This window comes from Annulohypoxylon maeteangense, assembly GCF_022496945.1.
Source record: "Annulohypoxylon maeteangense strain CBS 123835 unplaced genomic scaffold GGS22scaffold_5, whole genome shotgun sequence".
NCBI lineage: Eukaryota > Fungi > Ascomycota > Sordariomycetes > Xylariales > Hypoxylaceae > Annulohypoxylon > Annulohypoxylon maeteangense.
In genome coordinates this window covers 507,790-529,730 of record NW_025953252.1, presented here as the reverse complement: position 1 = coordinate 529,730, position 21,941 = coordinate 507,790, and the positions used below count along the sequence as shown (strand labels likewise).

Below are 21,941 nucleotides of genomic sequence, written 5' to 3'. Positions count from 1 at the left end.
ATTTGGCGGGGTTGCGGGGTTATTATCGCCTAGGTCACGTAAAGCGGGGTGGGGGTGCTAAAAATTGCTTTCTCCATCCCACTACCCTCCTTCACAAACTGAGCGACGATTTCTTATTCAATCCCAATCTCATTTCTTCCAAGAGCAAAAAAAGAACTCTTTACTTTATAATAATAACCTCAAGGCATAAGACAAGCGCAAGCGATTCCTACATGAAATTACTCCGAAGCTTCAAGCATCGAGAACGTCCCCCCTTCCCTCACACCAACCCCCAATTTCACCATGAGCTCTTCAGCGACAAAACGTCCAAGCTCCTTGATAGTCTCAGCACCCTTAATCTCCAAAACACTAACGCGTACCCCAAGCCTCTGACGGCACCAATTATGCAACTCAATCCCGACCAAGGAGTCTATTCCTAGCGCAGATGTGGAAGCCATGATGTCCAAGTCTTCTTCGGGACGGATCGTTAGTCGGAATAACACCAAACCGATGTATTGCGACAGAATGACGACGGAGGCATCTTCTGCAAGCTTCCGCGGCTCTGTTCTCATGGTACCCAGAAACTTTCTCAACTCCTCGTCTTCATCACTCGCGCCTTCGTTGGTGACCTGGGGCGCTTCCTCGAGGTTACGGTACACGCTCATGCGAGGGTCGCGTTTCCAAGTAGTGTAATTCTGTTTAGAAGCCAGTGGCATCGACGACGATATACCCAGACCCAATTGACTATCACAAATATACCCATTGGCGATAGTATCAATGGACGTTGAGAGAGTGGAGCGGCTCTTCTTGATAGCTAGCTCGAGGGCGTCAAGAAGATCCTTCTCGCGAAGTATCTTTAGCGCAGCGAATCGAAACTGTCTTAGAAGCTTTTCGCTTTCGCTAATGATCCCGACATCGCCCATAGCCCCGATGTCAATCACCGATGCTGGTAGTCCCTGGTTGTGACGGTACTGCACAAACGCGTCGAGAAATGTGTTGCCCGCAGCATAGTTGGCCTGGCCCCGGGGTCCGATCAGCCCAGATATCGAGCTGAAAAGCACAAAAAAGTCCAGGTCCGTGTCCGCGAAAGCTGTGTGCAGATTCCAGGTTCCTTGGACTTTAGGCGCGATCGCTTCTTCCCAGTCATCATGTGTCATATCGGCAAACATTCCGCTCTGTTTTTGTCATCAACTAGTTAGCGACAAGCCCAATCCTCAGCATCATCGTAACCTTGAAAAACTCACTCTTAAGACCATAGAAGCATTGATCACCCCTGCAATCGGGAGATGTGCCTGTCTGATGACTCGGTGAATATCTTCCAAGCTCGTCACGCTGCCAGCGATGATCTGAGTTGTACAACCAGCGGCGTTAAGTTCTTCAACCAGGTTGGCATCGTTTGGTCCCTTTCCACCACTTCTTGATAAATATATCAAATTTCTAGCTCCACATTCTACCATCCAGGTTGAAATTGACCTACCAAGCCCTCCTAAGCCACCAACAAGCAAGTACGAAGCATCGTGTCTTAAGCATAGACCGTGGCGTATAGGCACCGACTCCAATTGCTGTGGGTCATCCGGCATGCGTAGTATAATCTTACCGATATGGCGGCCTTTCTGCATGAAGCGAAAGCCCTCTTCAATATTCCCTGCCTCTAAAAGCATAGACGTGCGGATCGGCTGAATTGCACCAGTTCGGTACAAGTTCACACATCTCTCGAGAAGTTTGCCAATCACTTTCGGCCGATTACGAGCGAAGTTCGATAGTTCAACGCCATGAAAGGAGCGGTTGGCTTCGAACAACTCCATTGAGAGTCGGCCCTGCCCAATAAAATCTCTCTTACCGAGTTCGATCATAGAACCATACTCAGCGACGCATTTCCACTTGGATAGATACACGTTAGTGGATTTATTTCATGGAACAACAAGATCACTTACCGAGTCATGCAGCTTCTCTCCGGACAGCGAATTGAGAACGAGGTCAACACCGCGATTCCTTGTTTCTCTCATTATCCCGGAAAGGAACCCATCAGACGATTCTCTCGAATTAAATATACAATTTCGAGGAATACCAAACACATCCACGAGATACTTGATTTTCTCCTCATTACTGACAGTGGCGAAGATCTTAGCACCTAACATACGGCAAAGTTGAATGGCTGCTAGTCCCACTCCACCGCAGGCTGAATGTATCAATACCGTCTATGTATAGAACCTGTTAGTGGTCGGTGTCATAAGGGACAACTGTTTATGTATTTCTCACCTGGCCACTTTCAAGCCTTCCAAGATCGAGAAGACTGTGAATTGCAGTAGCATATACGAGAGGCATAGTAGCCGCATCTTCAAAACTGAGATCGTCGGGTATTTTGACGCAAAGATCCGCCGCCACTTTCGTCCTCGTAGCGAACGTGCTACCTGCCACAGCCATGATGCGGTCTCCGACGCAAAGGGTTGAAACCTGTGGCCCAGTATCCTTTACAATGCCGGAGAAGTCGCAGCCAAGTCCATCACCGGTTACAATACCCATGGCGATAAGGTAATCCTAGATACTTGTTAACAGAACAGAAAAGTAGATGCGAATACGAATCCAGCAGTACCTTGAAGTTCATGCCTGTTGCCCGCACTTCTACCAACACTTCATGGTCTCCCAACGGTACTTCCGGACAGTCTACCCAATGTAAAGTGTTCAACATACCCAATTTCCCCATCTCTAGACGTTTGAAACTCGGGCTATTAATCCCAGAGGAGAGCTCCTCATTAATGGAGAACCAATGGAACCGAGGAATGTGAACGACACCTTTCACTAGACTGTACTCGCTATCAACGTCAACTTCTCCGTCCCCTGTTGCTCGCCGGATCTTCTGGTAGACGTTAAATATGGCATCCATGGTACTGGCGGAGTCGAAATCATCAAGTTCAAATGTCGCGATATTGACACCTAGCTCGCCGCGCAGGACACGTGCCAATCCCATGATTACAGCGTACTGCGGCTCCTCGCATCGCATTTGACACGGTTTTGTAAGCCATAGCAATCCAGATGGTGTCGTTTTCAGCATAAACTGCTGGAGTCTTGCGTAATCCTCACTAGAAATCCCCTCTAGGTAACTCCCCCCTTCAAGATCCAAAACGGAGATTATGCCAACTCCATCAATAGGTTCGTCCGCGAGTCCAATGATCTTGACATCAAGACCACGTTCTGCTAGAGCATCCGATAAGACGGTAGCCGCATGGCTGTGTGGCTCTCTAGAGAGAACTGATACAGAGCCTGCTGGAAAATTGTCTACGTGAGAGCGGACGATCAATACTGCGCTACTTTGGAGCGGGGTTTCGTCAACGATAGGTTCATCCATTACGAACCCAACCTCTGTTAGCTTTTCAGTCCACTGCTGGAGAGTACCTTGAGGCCCATTCATATTTCCACCGGCCTCATGGTCCCAATAATAAGGCAGAAGGCCCTAAGTAGAGTGCGATTAATCGTTAGCCAAAACTTCAGCGACGGGTAATGAACGCAGATTACGTACCATGGCAAGGTTGTTGCATTTAGTGCCGGGGAGTAATTCTTGGAGTAGTAACCTTCCATCAGACTTCATCAACTTGTTGATATTCTGCAACACGTTCCCAATATCTCGCGCTGCGCACAAGGCATGTGTGGCAATGATCAGGTCGAACGAGTTGAGACTAAGCCCTTGCGCTACGGGATCCTTACTTATGTCTAGGGGAAGGAAATCGATTCCTTCAACGTGCTTGAACTTTGATTTCCCGATATTCAAAAGGTCTTCCGAGGGGTCCGTATATGTGTAGGAGTAGTACATCCTTTCTCTAAATTCCGAACGCAATCCCTCGAGAATTCTGGCGGTGGTTTCTCCGGCGTCTGCATTGATCTCCAAGATGCGAAGATGGGGCGTGTGGTGGCTCAGAAGACCTAGAAACACCGTGAAGTCCCAGTGGTGCAGGATACCGCGCAGACTGGAGAGAATTGTGTTGTCCTGGATAAATTTGACCGGATCTACTGTACCATCTAAGATCCCTTCTATCGCATCATGGATCAGTAGAACAGCATCACCTACGGAGCGAGTTTCCGGCGTAGAAAGGTCGGTTTTGTAAGATTCAAGAAGAAGACTTCGTTCGGCTAAAGGGAGTGTAAGAAATTCGTTTTCGTTTGAAGTCCAGGCGAATCCTTCGGATTTCGTCTTTGCTATATGCAAGGAGAGCCATTCGAAGAACTTGTGCAGATGGCGAGGGTGGGCATCGGTAAGTTTTGCGCTCCAGGAATCGCGGATACTGACACAACAGAAAAATGTGAATTTCTGCAGAGCAGCGGTATCCGTCTCCCCAATTCCTTTGCTGGAGACGATTAAAGGATTGATATCCTGCAAGTTAATATCAGGTTTCCACTGAAGCCGAACCCCGTTCAGGGCACTGGTCTCGTTGATATCGTCTCCGTCATTAAGCGGAGTCATAACCACGTTTTTCATCTCCAACGCGACACCATTTTCATCAAGACCAAGGCAGGCGCCACGTATGGTCTCACGAACAGGCTCAGTAGACGCTTCTACGGTAAGTGGTCCACTTTGTCGCCTAATGTATATCTCTTCCAAGTAAGTCGGCACGAATTTCTTCGTGAATTGCCGAGATAGACCTCGGGCTGCTGACGCGGGGAGCAGCTGAATACACGCGTCGAGGTCAGTGGGGTGGATATAGTACGTTGACTCTAAGTCTGTGTTGTTCTTATGCTCATAAATGTTGGCGGCGATTAGATTCTTAAGCGGGTGAGCAGAGACATTTTCGAGGACCTGAAAACGCGGACCATATGATAGCCCTTCTCTATCCATGGTCTCATACCACAGATTAGTTGGAACCTTTCTTGGCAACTCGACTATTTTTCGAGATGCGGGTGGGGTTGAAGTTCCTGGTTTAACTTGACCCGTGCAATGTTTTATCCATCTAGTCCCGTTGTAAGATGAGATCGTAAACTCATACCACGATGAATCAAGGGTGTTGGTGATTCGAAGAGGATGTATGGTAAACATTGTTTCCATCGTGGTGGATTCGCTAAGTACCATGGCCGAGTCAATGGTAACTTCCCGTAAAGAACAGTCGATAGCCCCAGATACTTGTCTGATAGCTTCACACGCCATAGCGACATAAGCAGACCCAGGAAAGACGATATCAGGTCCAATTAAATGGTCTCGAATCCAAGGGACCTTGTCTAGCCGCAAGAGGTTCCGCCAGGAAGGTTCCAATGCGTTGCTTTCTAAAGTCTTGGACCCTAGAATATCGTGGTGTTGAAACGCGGAACTACGCCAGTCGAGCGACACTCGACTTTCGTGCCAGTATCTGGTATCGTGATGCCACGGGTAAGCGGGGAGGTTGGTCAACACTTGTCCATCAGGCATCAACGCCTTGAAATCAATCTTGACACCGTGAAGAAAGAGTTGGCCTACGGCTGAAAGTAGGGCTTTCGTATCGTGCTCGAATCTTATCAGCGTTGGTACGTAGGAGCCCGCTCCCGGAAGTGAAACGAGAATTTGCCTTATGGGGCCAGCTAAAGCCGAGTGAGGTCCAATCTCTAGTAACAGTTTGCTGGAAGAATCCTTTGATAGAAGCTCTTTCATCGCTGGATAAAACGCCACCTCACTCTCCAGGTTCGATCTCCAATAGGCTGCGTCGAGGTTCCCCTTCTTATCTATCACCTTTTTAATAACAGTCGAGTAGAAGGGCACCGTTGGTTTCTTGCTTGAAAAATATGGGCGAATCGTCTCTTCATATTGTCGGCCTACTTCACTCATATGGTCTAGAATTGCGTATTAATCAACCCGCTTACTAGCGAAGATATGGAGTGTGAGGATGGCTTACATGAGTGATAAGCTGCGCTTACACGCAAGCGTCTTGTAAAAGTTCCCGGATTAGCCTCAGTGATAGCTTGAAGCACAGCTTCGATCTTCTCCTCGTCGCCGGAGAGCGTCACATTTTCGGGACTATTTTCACAAGCAATGCCGATGCCTTCAGTTAGGTACTGCACAACAGAGTCTCTGGAAAGAGCGACGGCGGCCATGGCTCCGGGTCGCTTTTGTTGCGCAATTACGTATCCCCGAAGATATGCATTTACAATGGCCTCCTCCATCGATAACGCGCCACACGCGTACGCCGCACCGATCTCTCCGCTCGAATGACCGATTACGGCAGTCGGTTGAATACCCCATTTCCGCAGGAGATTGACAACTACGAGTTGAATAGCTGTACAAAGAGGCTGGGCGAATTCTGGTATAGGAACTCGGCTCGTCTCTGCGCCCTTAAGCAGTTCCTCTGATGCTTTTGATCAGAATACACCCAAGGTAGATATCTTTCAAGCAGACATAAAACATACCTCTTATCGTCCAAGTTGGAGCTTGGCCCGGTCCCAATCTTGAAAGAGCCTCGTCCATCAATTCTAAGTCAGATAACACGGAGGGGTAATCAGATATCAAACGCGCACCCATGGTATGCCACTGAGCACCCTGTCCCGTAAATACGAAGGCGACCTCGGGGATTTGCGCCGAAAGTTTACTAGGGAGGGAAAACTCAGGAGCCGATGTTTCGTCAGTAACAGCGAATGCCCGATAGGGTAAGTGCTCTCGATGATTCGCAAGAGTGTATGCAGCATCGTAGATTAACTCAGGTTGTTTTCCAATAAACTCTGTAAGGTTCTGTATGCCTTTACGAACCGATTCTGCATGATTGGCCGTAAAAAGCAAAATTTTTGGGCCCTGATTGGCATTGTCTTTAAGGGACCGTTGTTTAATGCCGAAGGAGTTGGCCGAATCCAATATGACGTGCGCGTTGGCGCCACCGATGCCGAAGGAATTAATACTAACACGTTCACGGCGATCCTTGGGCCATGGGACTTCATCAATAGGCACTTGCAGATTGCATTGCTTGAAAGGAACTAGCTCTAGATCAGTACTTTTACGTATTTTGCGGCAAAAGGAGTTTCTTACTCTGTGGATTCGGCTTCGTGAATTTGATATTTGGCGGTATTATGTTGTTCTCTAATGCCAAGACGCTCTTCATGAGAGACGTGATTCCTGAAGCACCCTCGGAATGACCCAGGTTTGGCTATAAAAATGTGTTAAGTAGGTAGTTCAGTAAGAAATCATACAACAATCGCTGGCTTACTTACCTTGACTGAGCCAATATAGACTCCTTTTTGACCGAATACGTTGGCGACAGCAGCGGTTTCGATTGGGTCCCCGATTCGGGTTCCAGTACCATGACACTCAACGAATCCTGTCTCGGAGGGTTCATTGATGCCACCAACCCGGTAACATGACCTGATAAGCGCTTCATGGCTTTCGGTACTAGGATGAGTAAGTCCTGGTGTACTCCCATCACAGTTACTAGCTGTAGACCGAATAACAGCGCGAATAGGATTTCCGTCACGGAGAGCATCATCCAGCCTCTTGATATATACCACTACATCCGCCAACATTAGCCTATAAGTGTAGAGTTGTTGTAGCGAAGTGCACTGATGCCAGACGGGATATTGGGTTCAAAAAGTGGGACAGGGGTTATCAGTGGCTAGTGCGCAAAGATTAAGGGGGTGGCTTGTCTTATTAGGTGTAACATTTAGGGGTAACGTACTGTTAACAGCTTCGGCACGCGCATAGCCATCGGCATCAGCGTCGAAAGCCCTACAAGATGCATTGGGGCTCAAAACCCCTTGTTTAAGCAGGATTTCGGTTGCTACAACCGATTAGCACCAATGAAAACAATGATGAGAGTGTAAGTATGACAGCCGCGTCTTACCTGCAGGGCTCAGTATCAAGTTTGAGCCGCCCACTACCGCTGCGCATATATCGCCACCTTGCAGAGCCTTGAATGCAAGATGTAACCCTATTAGGGCTGCCGAGCATGCAGTTCTTATTGTCATACTGTTACCGATCAGTATTGGAGCATAGATCGGTGTGCATTCTATATCCAAGAAGCTTACCTAGGCCCTTTGAAGTCATATTCGTATGATATCCTATTACTTAGCATGGCATCCGCATGGCCTGTGATACCGTAAACATTGGTATCCTGCGTATCCAATGACTGGAGTTGCATCCAGTCATCGCCCCAAGCCCCAATATAACAACCGATATCTTTCCCACGCCAACCTATTTCCCCGGCATTTTCCAAACACTCTCTTTAGCAGGTATGTTAGTGGGCCCCGGTAGACATGGAAAAGCAACAAGTAAAGACCATGCATACCTCGTTAGTTCAAGAAGTAGACGCTGTTGAGGATCAAGCCATTCCAGCTCACTCCGGGTCATAGAGAAGAAGGATGCGTCGAATTGTGCAAGATCAACATCATTGAGCATATACCCATGAGTCATGCCCGAATCTCCCAGTTCGCTACTTGAATACGACTTGTCAGTTTCATGCTTCTTGACTAGGTAGGTACTAGGCAGGCTGTAATCATACGCTTTGCCATCTATCCCTCCTCCAGTGCCGGTACTACAAAAGCCACTGGTATTGTAGCGGCTCTCTGGTACAACATTACGTGCATCCCTTTTATTTAGAAGGAAATCCCATAATTGCTGCTCCGTGCCAATGCCACCTGGCAGCCTCATAGACATGCCGCATATAGCGACGGGTATTGGGCCCTCGGTATTGGAGCTTGTTAACAGTGCTCCGGATTGAAGTGGCGAGATGCTAGAATACCCCATCCGGTGGATATCCGGTAGGCCTTTTGCGACGGTATCTTCATCCACATGTAAGCCGTTAACGGCCACAGAAGGCTGTCCGGTCATGGTCTTGGTAGGATCCCATGTAACATTGTCTGTGAGAATGATAGGCGTCATTCTCTAAAATAGAAAGTGTAAGTTTGTTTATGACAGTAATGCAATAGTATCACTGGTTCTCTGTGTAGAGGATTTAATAAACCATATCAAATAACTTTAGATAGGGTGTTGCCATGTTTAATTTAGCGAATAATATCCCCTACACCGCTGGGGTTCCGAGGCACTGTACTGTCGTATAATGCGGCCCTTACATTCATTCGGCAGTTTCTTGGTGCTGGATTTCGTTTGGCCATTGTTTCCGATAAACCTCCAACTAACCTTGGGTACTACATATCTGCGCCGCCTCGGGACAGAAAGGAACATGTTGTGCTCACCGAAGGCTTATATATGTATGGTGGATTACGAATGCGATATCCATCCATTGAGCGACCACTTTAGAAGTAGGAAACGATGCAGCGTAACCCATTGATCTCCCGGATGATGGCTACTCAGCTAACACGGCAGCTTATATGAATAGGTACCTGCCTCTTTTTGACTAGCTTAGCGAGGTTGATGTTACCTATCCTCATAATCTTCGTAAGGCTACAGTTAAGAACCAATAGCCTAGTTCCAGTGACTCAAAATGCGGTCTGGTGCGGGATAATCGACTACAAATCTCGGTAGGTAGAAGGAAACGAATAATGTTTAAATGGACAGAATTGGGAGACAAAGCGATCAATCTAAAACTGCAGATCTCTTTTGAAATCCCCCCAACTCAAACTTTTTCATCCTCCAATCACGTATTCAAGCACTGTAGTACTTAGAGCACATGATATTAGACTTGAAGCTAACATAAACTTTATATAGGATGCAATTACAAAGGACGGAAGGTACCAAATTTTAGCCCCCACCCTACCTGTGCATGTGTTGCGTTACGACTACTACGTACCTAGTAAGTAAGTATAAGTGGGTAAGCAAGTGACCCTTTCAAGCTAAGCTAGATACGAGGTTTTAAGCCTCATTCACGTAAGTCCTTTACACTACCGGGAGGGGGGGGTATTTGGACATGGTCACAACTAACGTTTCAGTATTTTGACCTGATCACCACCTTCTATAAGCCTTACTAAGGATCAACAGTATTACAGCTATAATTTCTGAATTGATATTATTGTATATCGATACAATTATTATATAATTGAAAGCGTTACAAGGTGGATACGATTGCTGCAATGGTTTAGAGCTGAATTTATCTTCAGCCCTGGCAATAGTGTCAAAGCCTGGCAACAGTGCCAGGACCTGACACAATGTCAGATCAACGCATCCAAGATACGTATCTTACGTATCCTTGATCTCCCTGAATAGGTTATATATCAAAGTTCGAAGAAACTGGGATTAGTAATCATGCAAACTATAATCGTAGTCTCGTAGTGTAATGGTAAATCTCGTAAATCAATAGTAGTAGTAGTTCAAGTAGTTCAAGTAGTTCAAGTGACTTTGACTGTAAAAAAAACCTGACTTTCAAAGTAATAAAATACACCTTCAAGCCCTAAGGCAATACCTAGTATTCAATTGATCGCGATAGCTTCTTCTTTTTCCTTTTTTCTTTTTAAAAATATAGGTTCCGTAACAATTACTGACCTGGTGACGATCACCAACCTGACATCTGTTGGATCAACAACCGTTGTAATAGAAGGTGAGGCTGTCTCCAAGGTAGCTATTTCCTTCGATATAATCCTTGCTAAAGGGTTACGATTGCCCTCGGGGGTGATACTATCCCACCAACAGCCAATCAGACTGGTGACTGTGAGTTAATGATTACTAGTTGACATTATGTACACCCCTGGTGACTATCCCTGTGACCATGTCCAGATACCCCCCCCTCCCGGTAGTGTAGTTAAGAACTAAAATAATACTATTTAGGTACTTTAGTCTATGAAACGAAACTTCGACAACTTGCATGGGTAAGTAAGTGGGTGTATGATATTAGTAGATAAAAGTACCTACTTGTAGAGAGACTCGGGAGGTATGTTGTAGATGCATATGTAGAGAGATACTGGGTACAAACTCCCACCGACGTCAGTTCCTGGAGGTGTCAATGCTACTAGCTGAGATTGCCGTTTACGGCAAGAAGGTTCTTTCCATCTAATTGTACCTTGTAACTATCAATGACCTGCCTTCTCTAAAGAGTGTCGGGTATTTGTGGAAACATCTAGAGGGCTTCCTCCACATGAACAGTGACAATCCTTCGTGCGTGATTTCATCTGGTGTGGATTTTATCATCACTGCGAATGCGGGTTGTATCTAATTGGCCTTTGTTCTTATTAAATTCTAGCCATAGAATTAACATTTGGAGCTTGATCATTACCTAAGGACCTGCTTATGTAATTGCGCCTTTGATTACATAACCCCAATAGGCTTATGTAATAATTAGAGATGTCCGATTACCTAATCCAGACTTTTCAGTTTACCTAATACCATTCGACTCATATAACCTTAACATTTGGATTCTAACCAAATAAAATAAAAATCGCCCCCATTTCCAGAAAGGGCCTTGCATAAGCTTTTCAATTAATATGAGAATGATCTTCTAACGGCATATAATGTAGTGGTCGAGCGGGTGTTCCGTGTCGTTCTTGAACCCAGACCCGTCAACCAAACCCCACGCACACCAATTCGATCCAACATGCATAACGGTACCTAAAGTTCAACCCTTACTTGACACTTGTGTGCGTGACAACTGACACACAAGAACTTTGAAACCAAATAAAAAGAATTTGTGGTTGAAAGGCTGATAATATTTTGATATTAAATACGCATTTTAGTCTTAAAGGGGCTTATCGAAAATTAAGATCTCATCTCATCGCCCAGGTTTTCTACCCCACCGCCGCCTCTGAGAAAAATACAACCCTTACCCCTACCCCCTACCCCAAGAATGACGCGCTCTCATAAGGGCAGGTACATATGCGAGTACTTACCGTAACAATTTTAAAAATTTGAAAGAATTCTACGTTTAATATATAATTCATTTTCTTTATTATGTGTAACACACCCACTCCTTCGGCCCGGACATGTGAACATGACATTCGGGGTCGACCCCGACTGTAGAAGGAGATTCATAGGGCAGAATGAGTAGCACTGTGGCGCTTATCAAAAATGGTGTATTGGTTACCGGAACGGCGTTGCTCGCCGATGAAACCTAACACAATACGCCATGTATCAACACCATTCCTACCTACTGCATGGCAGCTTAAGTCAAGTAATCCCTCTTTAGGTACATTCTTTTCCTCTATTAATCTTTACTTCCGATGGAAATTCTCATTATCTACCTAGGTACCTAGTTCCGGCTACGTTTGTCTCATTACTTCACGATGGAGCCGGAATCGAATGAAGGCCTTCACGGCCACGCCTTTGATGGTATTTCTGAACCCAAGTCCGAAGTAGAGCAGGAAGAACTGGATTTGGGTATCGAGCAGCCGAAAGATGGCGACCGCGATATTGTGTACATTCAGGGTCCTAAATTTTGGTTGATCTCCGCCGCGTCAGTCACATTTTCATTACCGACCCATTCATGAATATTCAGGTCAACTTACATTATCGGCAGCGTGGCAATAATGATGTTTATGGTCAACTTCGAGGTTCCCGTCGTCGTCACAGCTTTAGTCTCAATCACAAACGACTTAGGAGGGTTTAACAATGTTAGTTGGGTTGTTTCTGCGTATTTGCTTGGATACGTTGGTCCGTCATTAGAACGCTGAACCTACCCTTTTCCCGTTGCTAATGTACGCGAATAGCTGTCATCGTCATATTTGCCAAGTTTAGCGATATATTTGGGCGAAAACCAATCTTCTTGTTATCCATTTTAATTTTCATCATTTTCTCTGCTGCCTGTAGCGCTTCGCAGACCATCGTACAACTGTGAGATTTTACCCATATTCACATCCCACAAATTTAATACTCATATTCAAACAGTGCTGTTTTTCGCGCCCTGCAAGGCGTCGGCGGCGGTGGGTGTTGGTCTCTGGCTACAATATTCGTCATTGAGCTGGTCCCACCGGAGAAGTACACCAAATACATATCGAACATCTCAATAGTCAACGCTTTGGCGCTTCTATTGGGACCTATTGTCGGTGGAGCTATTGCTTCCGGGACAAGTTGGAGGTGGATTTTCATCATTAAGTTAGTTCGAATACCGTGTTACGTATCCTCGCATTACCTACAGGTCTACTCACACGTGAGTCGAATGACAGTGTTCCGATATGTGTTCCAGCATTTATCATAGCGATTGTTGCTATTCCCAACGGTTTTCCATACGGCGATCGACCGAAATACCGGCGAGAAGCCGTCACGAGCAGCCCGCTCGGTCGGATAGACATACTTGGTACTGTTCTCATCTTGCTCGCTACACTGGCCTTGACTTCAGGATTTGAGGAAGCCGACAAGGATTTCCCATGGAGATCCGGATACGTCATTTCCTTATTGACGATATCTGGGCTCCTTTGGATTGCGCTGGTTTTCTGGGAGCGCCATGTCACACGTGCTAACGGTGCTCGGGAGCCCATCCTGCCATGGCGATTTTTAACGAATCGTCATATGATGGGAGTTTTATTGTGAGAAATCATGTTTTGATCAAAATTATCAACAGTTTAACTAATGGGATTTTATTAGAAATTTGCTATTCCTTGGCGGTCCTACTATTGTTTCCATGTTTATCATCCCGCAGAGATTCGAGTTAGTGTATAACACTTCTGGCCTCGAGGCTGGCGTGAGATTGATCCCATATACGGCCCTCCTTCCAATAGGATCAATCATTGGGTCTATTCTTGCAGGGAAACACATTCCGTTGGTTTACCTCCTGTTGTTCGGGTCTATCTTACAAGTAATCGCATTTGCCGTATTGGGCACTCTTCCAAGCATTTTAACTATCCCGCCACGGATCTACGGTTTAGAGGTTGTGGCCGGACTTGGCTGCGGATCTAATTTCGCATTATTGTTTACAATGATTCCATTTGTAATTGAGAGGTTTGACAATGGTAAGTGCTAATATCTTTCCAGCAGAGGAAGGTTAAAATGTTCTAATTTTTCTCAGCTACCGGCATGGGCACCGGGTCCCAGATCAGAATGATGGGTAGCTCCATAGTTCTAGCAATCGCGACATCGGTCTCGAACACATTTTTACGACCCCAGCTACAGGCACTTTTAGGTATTTCAGATACCAACGCCATATCTACACTCTTACCTACCTTGTCTCCGGAACTCCAGGATCAAGTTAGGTTGGTCCTCGCAGAAAGTTACAATCGCGAGGTCCTTGTGCTCTGCGTTTCAGCCGCATTGCAAGTCCCCGCGAGCTTGATGATGTGGAGGAAAACGCAGCTTACAATTTGAAATACATGTTCAAAGGTTTCTTTGTAGTTTCTCGATCATATATCGACCTCCAGTTAGAATACCAGTACGTAGCTTATCTGGGAATGTAAGATTCCGAGGGAGAGGCTATTGCATGGCTTTTGGCCCCTTGCTTACCTAGTGTGTACCTACTTATTAATACCTAGGTAGGTACCTGCGAGGGAGGCGAGGATCTAGCTTTCGCGCTCATGTTTGCCTCTAGAGTACATGCCTCCCTACTATGGAAGGTATATACACAACGTGACGTGGTGCATATGGAATACGAATACTCCTGTTTGGAGAAGCTAATTTCTAATCACAGAGGAAACATCGAGTTATCATATCTTCAACCGTGTTTCCAGAAGTTTTCAAGTGCGCAAGGAAGACAATTAGAAAAGAAAATACATCTATCCTACTCGATACCTACCTACACTTCGCGAATAGACTACTCAGTAGCTATAAGATTGTGCTAGGGGTCTTTGGTCCGTACTACATATAAGCGTCTCAAACATTCAATAGGATAGGATAATGAGTACTTGATATATACTGATATTAGCTGAAGAGCACACACGAATATCAAAAATAGAAAAATCGAGTGGGGGAAGTAGAGGAGGTAGTGAAATGAAGAATTCGGTAAGTATTTGCGACGAGGTTTAGATGTAAGCACTTCGTAGGACTATGAACCTTGGAACCCACATACCTACAACACTGCCAACTGGACTCGGTATATTTGAAGTCCCATTGGTTGCAACGTTGTGTTATCCCGCAGCCGTACCGACGGTAGGGGCGAATATCAAAGTTTTACCTTTTCATTACCAACTTGGGGTTACATCTCTACATACCTCATATCCAGCCAACGAGATATCATTCCGCTCTTTTCATGACAATGCGTGTTACCATACATTATCACTACCAATGCGCCTAGTACGCAACCATTAGGTGGACTTTCATCCCCATTAAGTGCATATCTACTAGGTACCTACCTACCTACCGAGGTATATTCTATTCTTTTGTAGATCTTACCTATTGATCAATCTGCTTCGTATCCATAAAAATAGAATACTTCCCGACAGTAACTAGATTTACACACTCTTTCCATAGCCTTGTTACCTATTTGAGATTATCCCGATGATTTAGAGCGCGTGTAGTACTTTGCTGATTAGAATGACAGTAGCTGAGCTGATAAAGGTATAGGACGTTTCCTCCATCCGCCAGTTGGTTGATAATAATCGATGACAAGGCTCACATAAACGATGTATACCTACCTTGTAGGAGCCAATCTTTTTTTTGCTCTTGATTTTCCTCCAAAGATACCTAGGTATTCTTCATTTTCGTAATGATGGCTTCCAACCCACCTCTCGACGACAAGATAATCGAAGAAATTAGAAGGGGACCAGCCTTGAAGCCTCCGGCTGGCATTGAATCCAACTTCATCAACCCATCTAACAGAAACGTTCTAGCTGTTGCTGTAGTTTCTGCTTGTGCTTCTCTTACTACTGTATTCTTTCTGATGCGAATCTATACGAGGATATTCTATGTAAAAAGGGCTAGATTTGAAGATTGTTAGTACCACGACCACCCCTTTTCCAAGCCATCTCAATACCTATCTAACTAACTTAACAATACGAAGATATTGGGCTTCTCGGATTTGTACAAAACGTCCCTTTTTTTTTCTGTATTACTATGCTCGACACAATAAAAGATAGTAGCATGCTAACATAGACCAGCCATTCTTCATTACTGGATGCGTTCAATTTGCCACCATGACCCGTTTAGGTTCCGGTTTGTTCGTGAAACAGTGGAATGTGCGAGAGGGAGATTTCGAAACGTTCATATATGTTAGTACTGCACATATTAGAAGCCCAAGCCCTGGGTCAGACCACTCACCTAACACAGTCTTACGTGGTTATCATTATCGAATATTGCGTTGCTCTTGCATTGTTCAAGGTAGCTATAATCCTGGAGTGGGTTTATCTCTTTATTCCGAGGGCAACTCGCAATACATTCTACTGGATCTGTTGTGGTATGATCGGAGCAAACTGCTCTTTATACCTGGCAACAATCCTTTGCACCGATTACGCATGCACTCCGCGAGAAAAGATCTGGCGTCGATATCTCCCAGGAACGTGTATCGATGTCAACATGTTCAACGTTATCATCACCTCTATTCACTTAGTATTTGATATTGCTATGCTGTTAGTTCCGCATAGGATTATCTGGAAATTATCATTGTCGGCTAAACAGAGGGTTGGCGTCTCTGCAGTTTTCTCTGTAGGCATCATGTGCGTCAATTCTTACTTGAGTATTATGGTTCTGAGGATGCTAATAACCGTAACTTTGCCACAGGACTTGTATGTGTGCTGCAGGCCGCGTCGCCTCTGCAGTTCACACGACTACTAACCTCACTTACGATTTCTCTACACACCTGATCTGGGGCACAGCTGAATGTTCAACAGCGGGCCTAATATTCTGCGTTCCGGCACTTCCTATCGCATTCCGCGACCCATTCCAATTTCCCAGCATTGGCATCCGATTGCGAGAAAAGTTAGGATTCTTCTTTTCACAGGATTCTTCCGCAGATAGTTCACAACGTCTTTCGAGACCTCAACCGAGTCAACGCGGCACGCACCCTGACGTAACCCCTTGGGTAGATGAGGATAGTGTAGTAAATCTGACCGACTTACAGCCTGTAAGAACACGGAGCAGCGGCGGAGTGAATCAGCTTCAGGAGGAAGAATTTGCATCGTTTTATGACGGGGGGATACTTAGGACTACCGAGATTGCTATTACTACCAGTGAGAATCCAGGTGTTGCAATAACTCCTCGTCATCCAGGACACACACATCCTTGGTTGGACTGCGAATCTTCCGATTAATAAAGTTCTTATCCTCATATTAGTTTCCTACGATTGTCTTTAGAAAAATAAATATTTTAATAGTCGTTACCTACTAGGTAATCTCATCATTTTACCCTTCATTGTACCCCTTAGTCCATTCAACCCGTTAGCCTATGGGATAACCCTAAAGTGGGGATGAGGGGCATTCATGCACCGACCTAAACGGCACCACAGCGCTTAAAGCCCCCTATATTTTTAAGCGTTGCAGCTGTCCGCTGGCTAACAAAGCACCTATAAATAACCTAGAACTTATAGGAAAAGACAGTAGCCAGATTTTATCCTACCACAATATCCCCCTGAAACCAGAGCATCAGGAAACGACAAATATAATAAAGGATAGGTATCCAAAAATTAATTACATATCAAGCATAATTCAATGAGGCGTCGCCAACGTTTTCGGATGTCGCGGTCCCAAAACCGCAGCTCGCGCCTCAAAAACCTTCCGGTACATTTCCTTAGCCTCGACATGTTTCCCCTGCCTATCCAAAACATCCGCGATTCTCTTCATACCTCCCAAAGTCTCCGGGTGATCTGTTCCCAGAACCTTGATTTGTCGATCAAGCACCTGACTATAAACCTCCTCAGCTCGATCAGTCTGTCCTTGGTAGAAGAGGATATCGCCTAAGTTACCCAGAGCCAGGATGGTGTTCGGATGCATTGGACCCAGCAGTTCCAATTGGAGCCCGAGAGCCTCCTGGTTGAGACGAAACGCCTCTTCGTACTTTCCTTGGTGGAGAAGTGCGTCGGCGAGCCAGCGCTTGGTTATCGCCGTGTGCGGGTGGCGATCTCCTAACACTTTCACGCGGAGGCCTAACACGCGTCGGTGCGTCTGTTCCGCGTCCGCATAGTTCCCTAGGTCTCCCTGTGCGACGCCGAGACAACTCATCGTCGCTAGAGTGCCCGGGTACTCTTCCCCCGCCACTCTGAGCCGAGTTTTGAGCAGGTTTCTGTGCATCTCTTCCGCTTCCACGTATTTTCCTTGCTGACCTAATGTTTGGGCGAGATACCCGGTAGTGGTCAACGCGTTTGGATGCTCAGGGTGGAGTACCTCGTTCTGCAGTGCAAGCGCATCTCGATGCACCCGTTCTGATTCTGCGTAGTTCCCGTCGTCATATAGTGCCTGGGCCAGGTAGTTCATGCTTCTTCCTACTTCGGGGTCTTTAGGGCCAAGAACCTTTTTCCTAAGTTCCAGGATCTCTCGATGTAGATGTTCCGCTTGCTTGAATTTGCCTTGATGGTCCAGGGCCTCGGCCATGCCAAACATATTTCTCAAAGTGTCGCGATTCTCCAGGCCAGAGGCCTTTGTTCGTAAATCCAGTGCCCGTTCGTATACATGATATGCTTCGTTGTACTCGCCGTTGCTGTAAAGGCATTTGGCCAACTTCTCTGCTAGTACTACAACTTGCAATTTACCTTCCACGGCTATAGCTGAAGTCAAAAGGTATTTTGCGTGAGGTAAGTATGCAGTCCATATCGCTCTGTTATCATGTCCACCATCTGGGAGAAGGTCGACTAGCCGCACAATTGCTTTATCGGTCCACATCTGTAGTTTACTTTCGTTTCTCAACCAATTTCTCGAAGCCAGGTGGACTAACGGGTGTATATCGAAACTAGGACCATCTTCTCGTTTCCTAATAAACGAGTAAGCCTTGAGTGCCCCAACCGCCTCCAGGCTTTGTTTCTTCGATTCCACCGGTAGAAGAAGTGATTGTGAGATGCTATTGTTGGACAAGCAAGCCATGAAAGAGAGATAATCAATGGCAACAGGATTTGTGCGAGTTAGTTGACTCAAGGAGATCAACCATGTTGCTGCGATAGAGTTCTTCACGGTCTTGTATCTTCCATGCACTTCGAAATCCTCACTCAATACTTTCATTACTTCTGTTTCGCTATCATTGTACAGACTCGTATAATCTTCAATAGTCGTGTCGTTCTCATTAATATAAGACGCCGCGTGGATGATTGCTAAGGGCAAGAAGCCAAGAATACGGAGAAGCTCCATAGTAACATTGACATCTGAAAGTATTTCTTGCCGCAACAACGACCTTTCTAGTAACTGTTTCGCGTCATCTGGTCCCATTATCTCTAGAAAGATGATTTTATTAGCGGCTTGTCTCACAGCCACCTTGCGATTTCGTGTAGTAATAAGTGTAGATCCATTCGGACTGAAAGGAACGTAGTCTATCAGTGCTGGCGCGGATACTTCAACGCTCGAAGGTTGCCGGAAAATCATGTTGATGTCGTCCGCATTGTCAATTATCATCAGCCACTGACCTGCCCCCTTATCGCTTAACCCATCTTTAACAAGTTGGAGAACATCTGCCCCATTTGCATCTATGCCCGGTATGTTAAGCAGGTGGCCGATCTGTTTGTAGGCATGTTCGAATGCCAGACGGTCAGTCGCTGGAACCCAGAAGACAGAGCAGTTTGGGTTTTCATCTTTTGTGCGGTAAGCAAATTCAAGTGCGATTTGAGTCTTGCCCACGCCACCGAGCCCGAATATAGCCATACTATGGCATAACTCTTCGGATGATGACCAACGCCGTAACGTAGAAAGCTCCTGCTCGCGTGCGACAAAGTGCTGGTTTCTGAAGAAGGGCACCATCCAGTGGGGTCCTGTGTTCATGATGTTAGTAATGAGGTAGTGACTATGGTAGAAGATATCATTTTAACTAGAGGTATAACATCTGGTACGGTTCTTCTTAGGGGCCTCATGTTACTCGGGAAAGTACCAACCTAGTGATTGACTCTGTACGGTAACGAAGTGATCCTGGATGATAGGCGTCGGTGCTTGCGTTTCTCGAGAAGCTTGTTTTTCAACACTTATTGTTGGTAATGCAGTTACAAGCTCTTTTGTGTAGGCTGCTGCAACCGCTGCTGCATATTCCTGCCATTCCTTGTTCTTATGGGCATCGGCATAGTCACATATGCCTCGTATGACAACACACGGCAACTCATTCATTAAGCCAGCCGCCTCCATCTCAAAACATAATACGCCACCAAGTCGAGAGCTAATCTGATCCCGCAATCGGCCACTCTTTATCACTTGATTTCCTGACGCAATTAACCCATAATGTATTTTGATCAATTCGTGTGGTTTCCGGGGCTGCCGTTCAACTTCTACCCAGCCTTGAAACGCTCCCGGCTCTTCAGGTTCAGGCTCATACAGTGTGTCGGAATAAGTGTCCTGACGAGTGAATTGCGGGGATAGATTAGGATGACGTTCCACCATCTCCGACAGGAAAATCTCAATCTTATTACCGTGTATTTGATGCATGGACATTAGTTTCGAGATCGTTGTTCTTAGGACCGACGGCGGCCCATTTAAGGACCCGGTTCGCACCCATCCGCCATCCTTAGTATTCTTTCCCATATCATGTTGTACAACACCGCCAAACCCATTCGCTGGTATGCTAACGACAACGTCGCCGAGTCTGATGTCATGCTCCTTACTCGGAACACCACCCCCGATGCCTACCATGAGTCCTATCTTTAGATTAGGGAAGGTAGATACCATTCTAATAGCCACAGCAGAGGCTGGGTGGCTCCCAATATCCCCTCCTGGCAGGCCCGCAATGGCTATGTTAAACTCTCCAATGGATCCCAAACAGTAGTTATTATAATCCGATGCTGGCTGTGGGAGGCTATCGTGAGTTACATCGAGCATCGCTATGGCGGCGGTCATCTCTTTCGGTAAGGCACAGATCCAACCGATGGTGTAGTCACCATGATCGAAGCGCGGAGACATGCTGACTTCTGACAGATGGAATCAACCAACTTTCGGTAGTCGGACTGGAAATCGTGTCGGACGGTCATTCTCTTGTGTCGACTTTGAGACCTAATCTGTGGGTTGTAGGTAACTCCCGTGTGATTATCTCCAAAATTTACCCCCTGAAGCAAAAGGTAATAGTAGCGCGGTATCCAAGTCCTTTTTTGTCAATATTAAAACGGCGTAAAAGGCAGCAAACCATGAAAGGTGCGGGGTGTTCAGGTATGAAGATCGTTCATAAGCTACACCAAGCCAAGACAGCCTCACTGCGGTGTTCAATTTTATTGGCTATTGTCATATAGTTGCATTCTATAAGCCACCCCCACTACTTCACAGTTTTTAAACACCCCCTTGTAAAATTCTCTAAAATGCCCCCTCAAGCTTCCTTAACTCATTTTGAATAAGCTGAAACAAAAATTGAGCTCTGATAGTGATATGGAATCCGGAGGAACATCAGCCAAGCCAAGCGGCTCCGAGGAGGACCATCCGTCCACAGGAACGACTCTTATTGACCCAGTCGGGTATTCAACCAACCAACCTCCTTCTAACCGACCTGTTCGAATCTTTGCCCACGGTGTTTTTGATTTGTTTCACACAGGGTAGGTATTTCTCTCTATAAATTCTAGCGCTTATGATAGAGGCGCTCAAGCTGAAAAATACCCCACCTAGGCATGTTCAATTCTTTGAAGTGGTTAAAACCATTTTCCCCGACACACACGTCATCGTGGGGGTGACTACTGACCCAGACACGATTCGAGTTAAAGGTTTGACGGTCATCTCGGCAGAAGATCGTGCACAAGTCGTTAGGGGATGCAAATACGTTGATGAGGTTATCCAAGATTGCGAGCCAGTCTTGACGCCAGAGTTCATGGATGAGTACTGTATCGACTACTTTGCTCACGCTGATACCAATGAGCCAGATCCATATCGCTTCATTAAGGAGCAAGGAAAGTTTCTAGTCATTCCTAGAGTCAAGGAATGGGGGTCTACAACTCAGATTATCTCGCGCGTCATTCGGAATCGGGATGAGTATGTGCTCCGGCAATTAAAGAATGGGGCTTCACGGGCCGATATGAAGATCTCTTGGTTGAAGTTACAGTGGATTAAATTACGTAGTAGGTAAACATAGGTCTATAAAATGAATTTTCTTACCCCTAAGGCGGAAATACTATCCTACAAAA

At 46.0% G+C, this 21,941-nt stretch overlaps 5 protein-coding genes across 5 annotated transcripts; 3 read left to right on the top strand and 2 right to left on the bottom strand.

The window, feature by feature from the left end:
• Window positions 1-84: 84 nt before the first annotated feature.
• GGS22DRAFT_199009 (uncharacterized protein) lies at window positions 85-9,066 on the bottom strand. Its single transcript, XM_047966218.1, has 15 exons — window positions 8,418-9,066; window positions 8,205-8,348; window positions 7,945-8,139; window positions 7,761-7,885; window positions 7,596-7,697; window positions 7,135-7,427; window positions 6,953-7,070; window positions 6,343-6,900; window positions 5,832-6,281; window positions 3,497-5,769; window positions 2,573-3,430; window positions 2,239-2,517; window positions 1,914-2,177; window positions 1,224-1,859; window positions 85-1,154 (listed from the first exon to the last, which is right to left on the bottom strand). Exons 1-15 carry the CDS (start codon window positions 8,795-8,797, stop codon window positions 219-221), a joined length of 7,611 nt encoding a protein of 2,536 aa, XP_047820440.1. The 5' UTR covers window positions 8,798-9,066; the 3' UTR covers window positions 85-218.
• A 2,863-nt stretch (window positions 9,067-11,929) lies between these two features.
• Window positions 11,930-14,515, top strand: GGS22DRAFT_158227 (putative multidrug resistance protein fnx1). The gene is made up of 8 exons (XM_047960610.1): window positions 11,930-11,987; window positions 12,047-12,254; window positions 12,318-12,451; window positions 12,508-12,631; window positions 12,686-12,892; window positions 12,964-13,323; window positions 13,382-13,746; window positions 13,803-14,515. Exons 2-8 carry the CDS (start codon window positions 12,085-12,087, stop codon window positions 14,096-14,098), a joined length of 1,656 nt encoding a protein of 551 aa, XP_047820439.1. The 5' UTR covers window positions 11,930-11,987; window positions 12,047-12,084; the 3' UTR covers window positions 14,099-14,515.
• Window positions 14,516-15,858: 1,343 nt separating this feature from the next.
• On the top strand, window positions 15,859-16,970 carry GGS22DRAFT_199003 (uncharacterized protein; the record flags this gene model as incomplete). The annotated part of the gene is made up of 3 exons (XM_047966217.1): window positions 15,859-15,933; window positions 15,992-16,377; window positions 16,442-16,970. 3 exons carry the CDS (start codon window positions 15,859-15,861, stop codon window positions 16,968-16,970), a joined length of 990 nt encoding a protein of 329 aa, XP_047820438.1.
• Window positions 16,971-17,003: 33 nt separating this feature from the next.
• GGS22DRAFT_158225 (TPR-like protein) lies at window positions 17,004-20,929 on the bottom strand. Its single transcript, XM_047960609.1, has 2 exons — window positions 19,728-20,929; window positions 17,004-19,607 (listed from the first exon to the last, which is right to left on the bottom strand). Exons 1-2 carry the CDS (start codon window positions 20,737-20,739, stop codon window positions 17,365-17,367), a joined length of 3,255 nt encoding a protein of 1,084 aa, XP_047820437.1. The 5' UTR covers window positions 20,740-20,929; the 3' UTR covers window positions 17,004-17,364.
• A 184-nt stretch (window positions 20,930-21,113) lies between these two features.
• GGS22DRAFT_115532 (uncharacterized protein) lies at window positions 21,114-21,890 on the top strand. The gene is made up of 2 exons (XM_047958086.1): window positions 21,114-21,359; window positions 21,430-21,890. Exons 1-2 carry the CDS (start codon window positions 21,196-21,198, stop codon window positions 21,881-21,883), a joined length of 618 nt encoding a protein of 205 aa, XP_047820436.1. The 5' UTR covers window positions 21,114-21,195; the 3' UTR covers window positions 21,884-21,890.
• The last annotated feature ends 51 nt before the right edge of the window (window positions 21,891-21,941 follow it).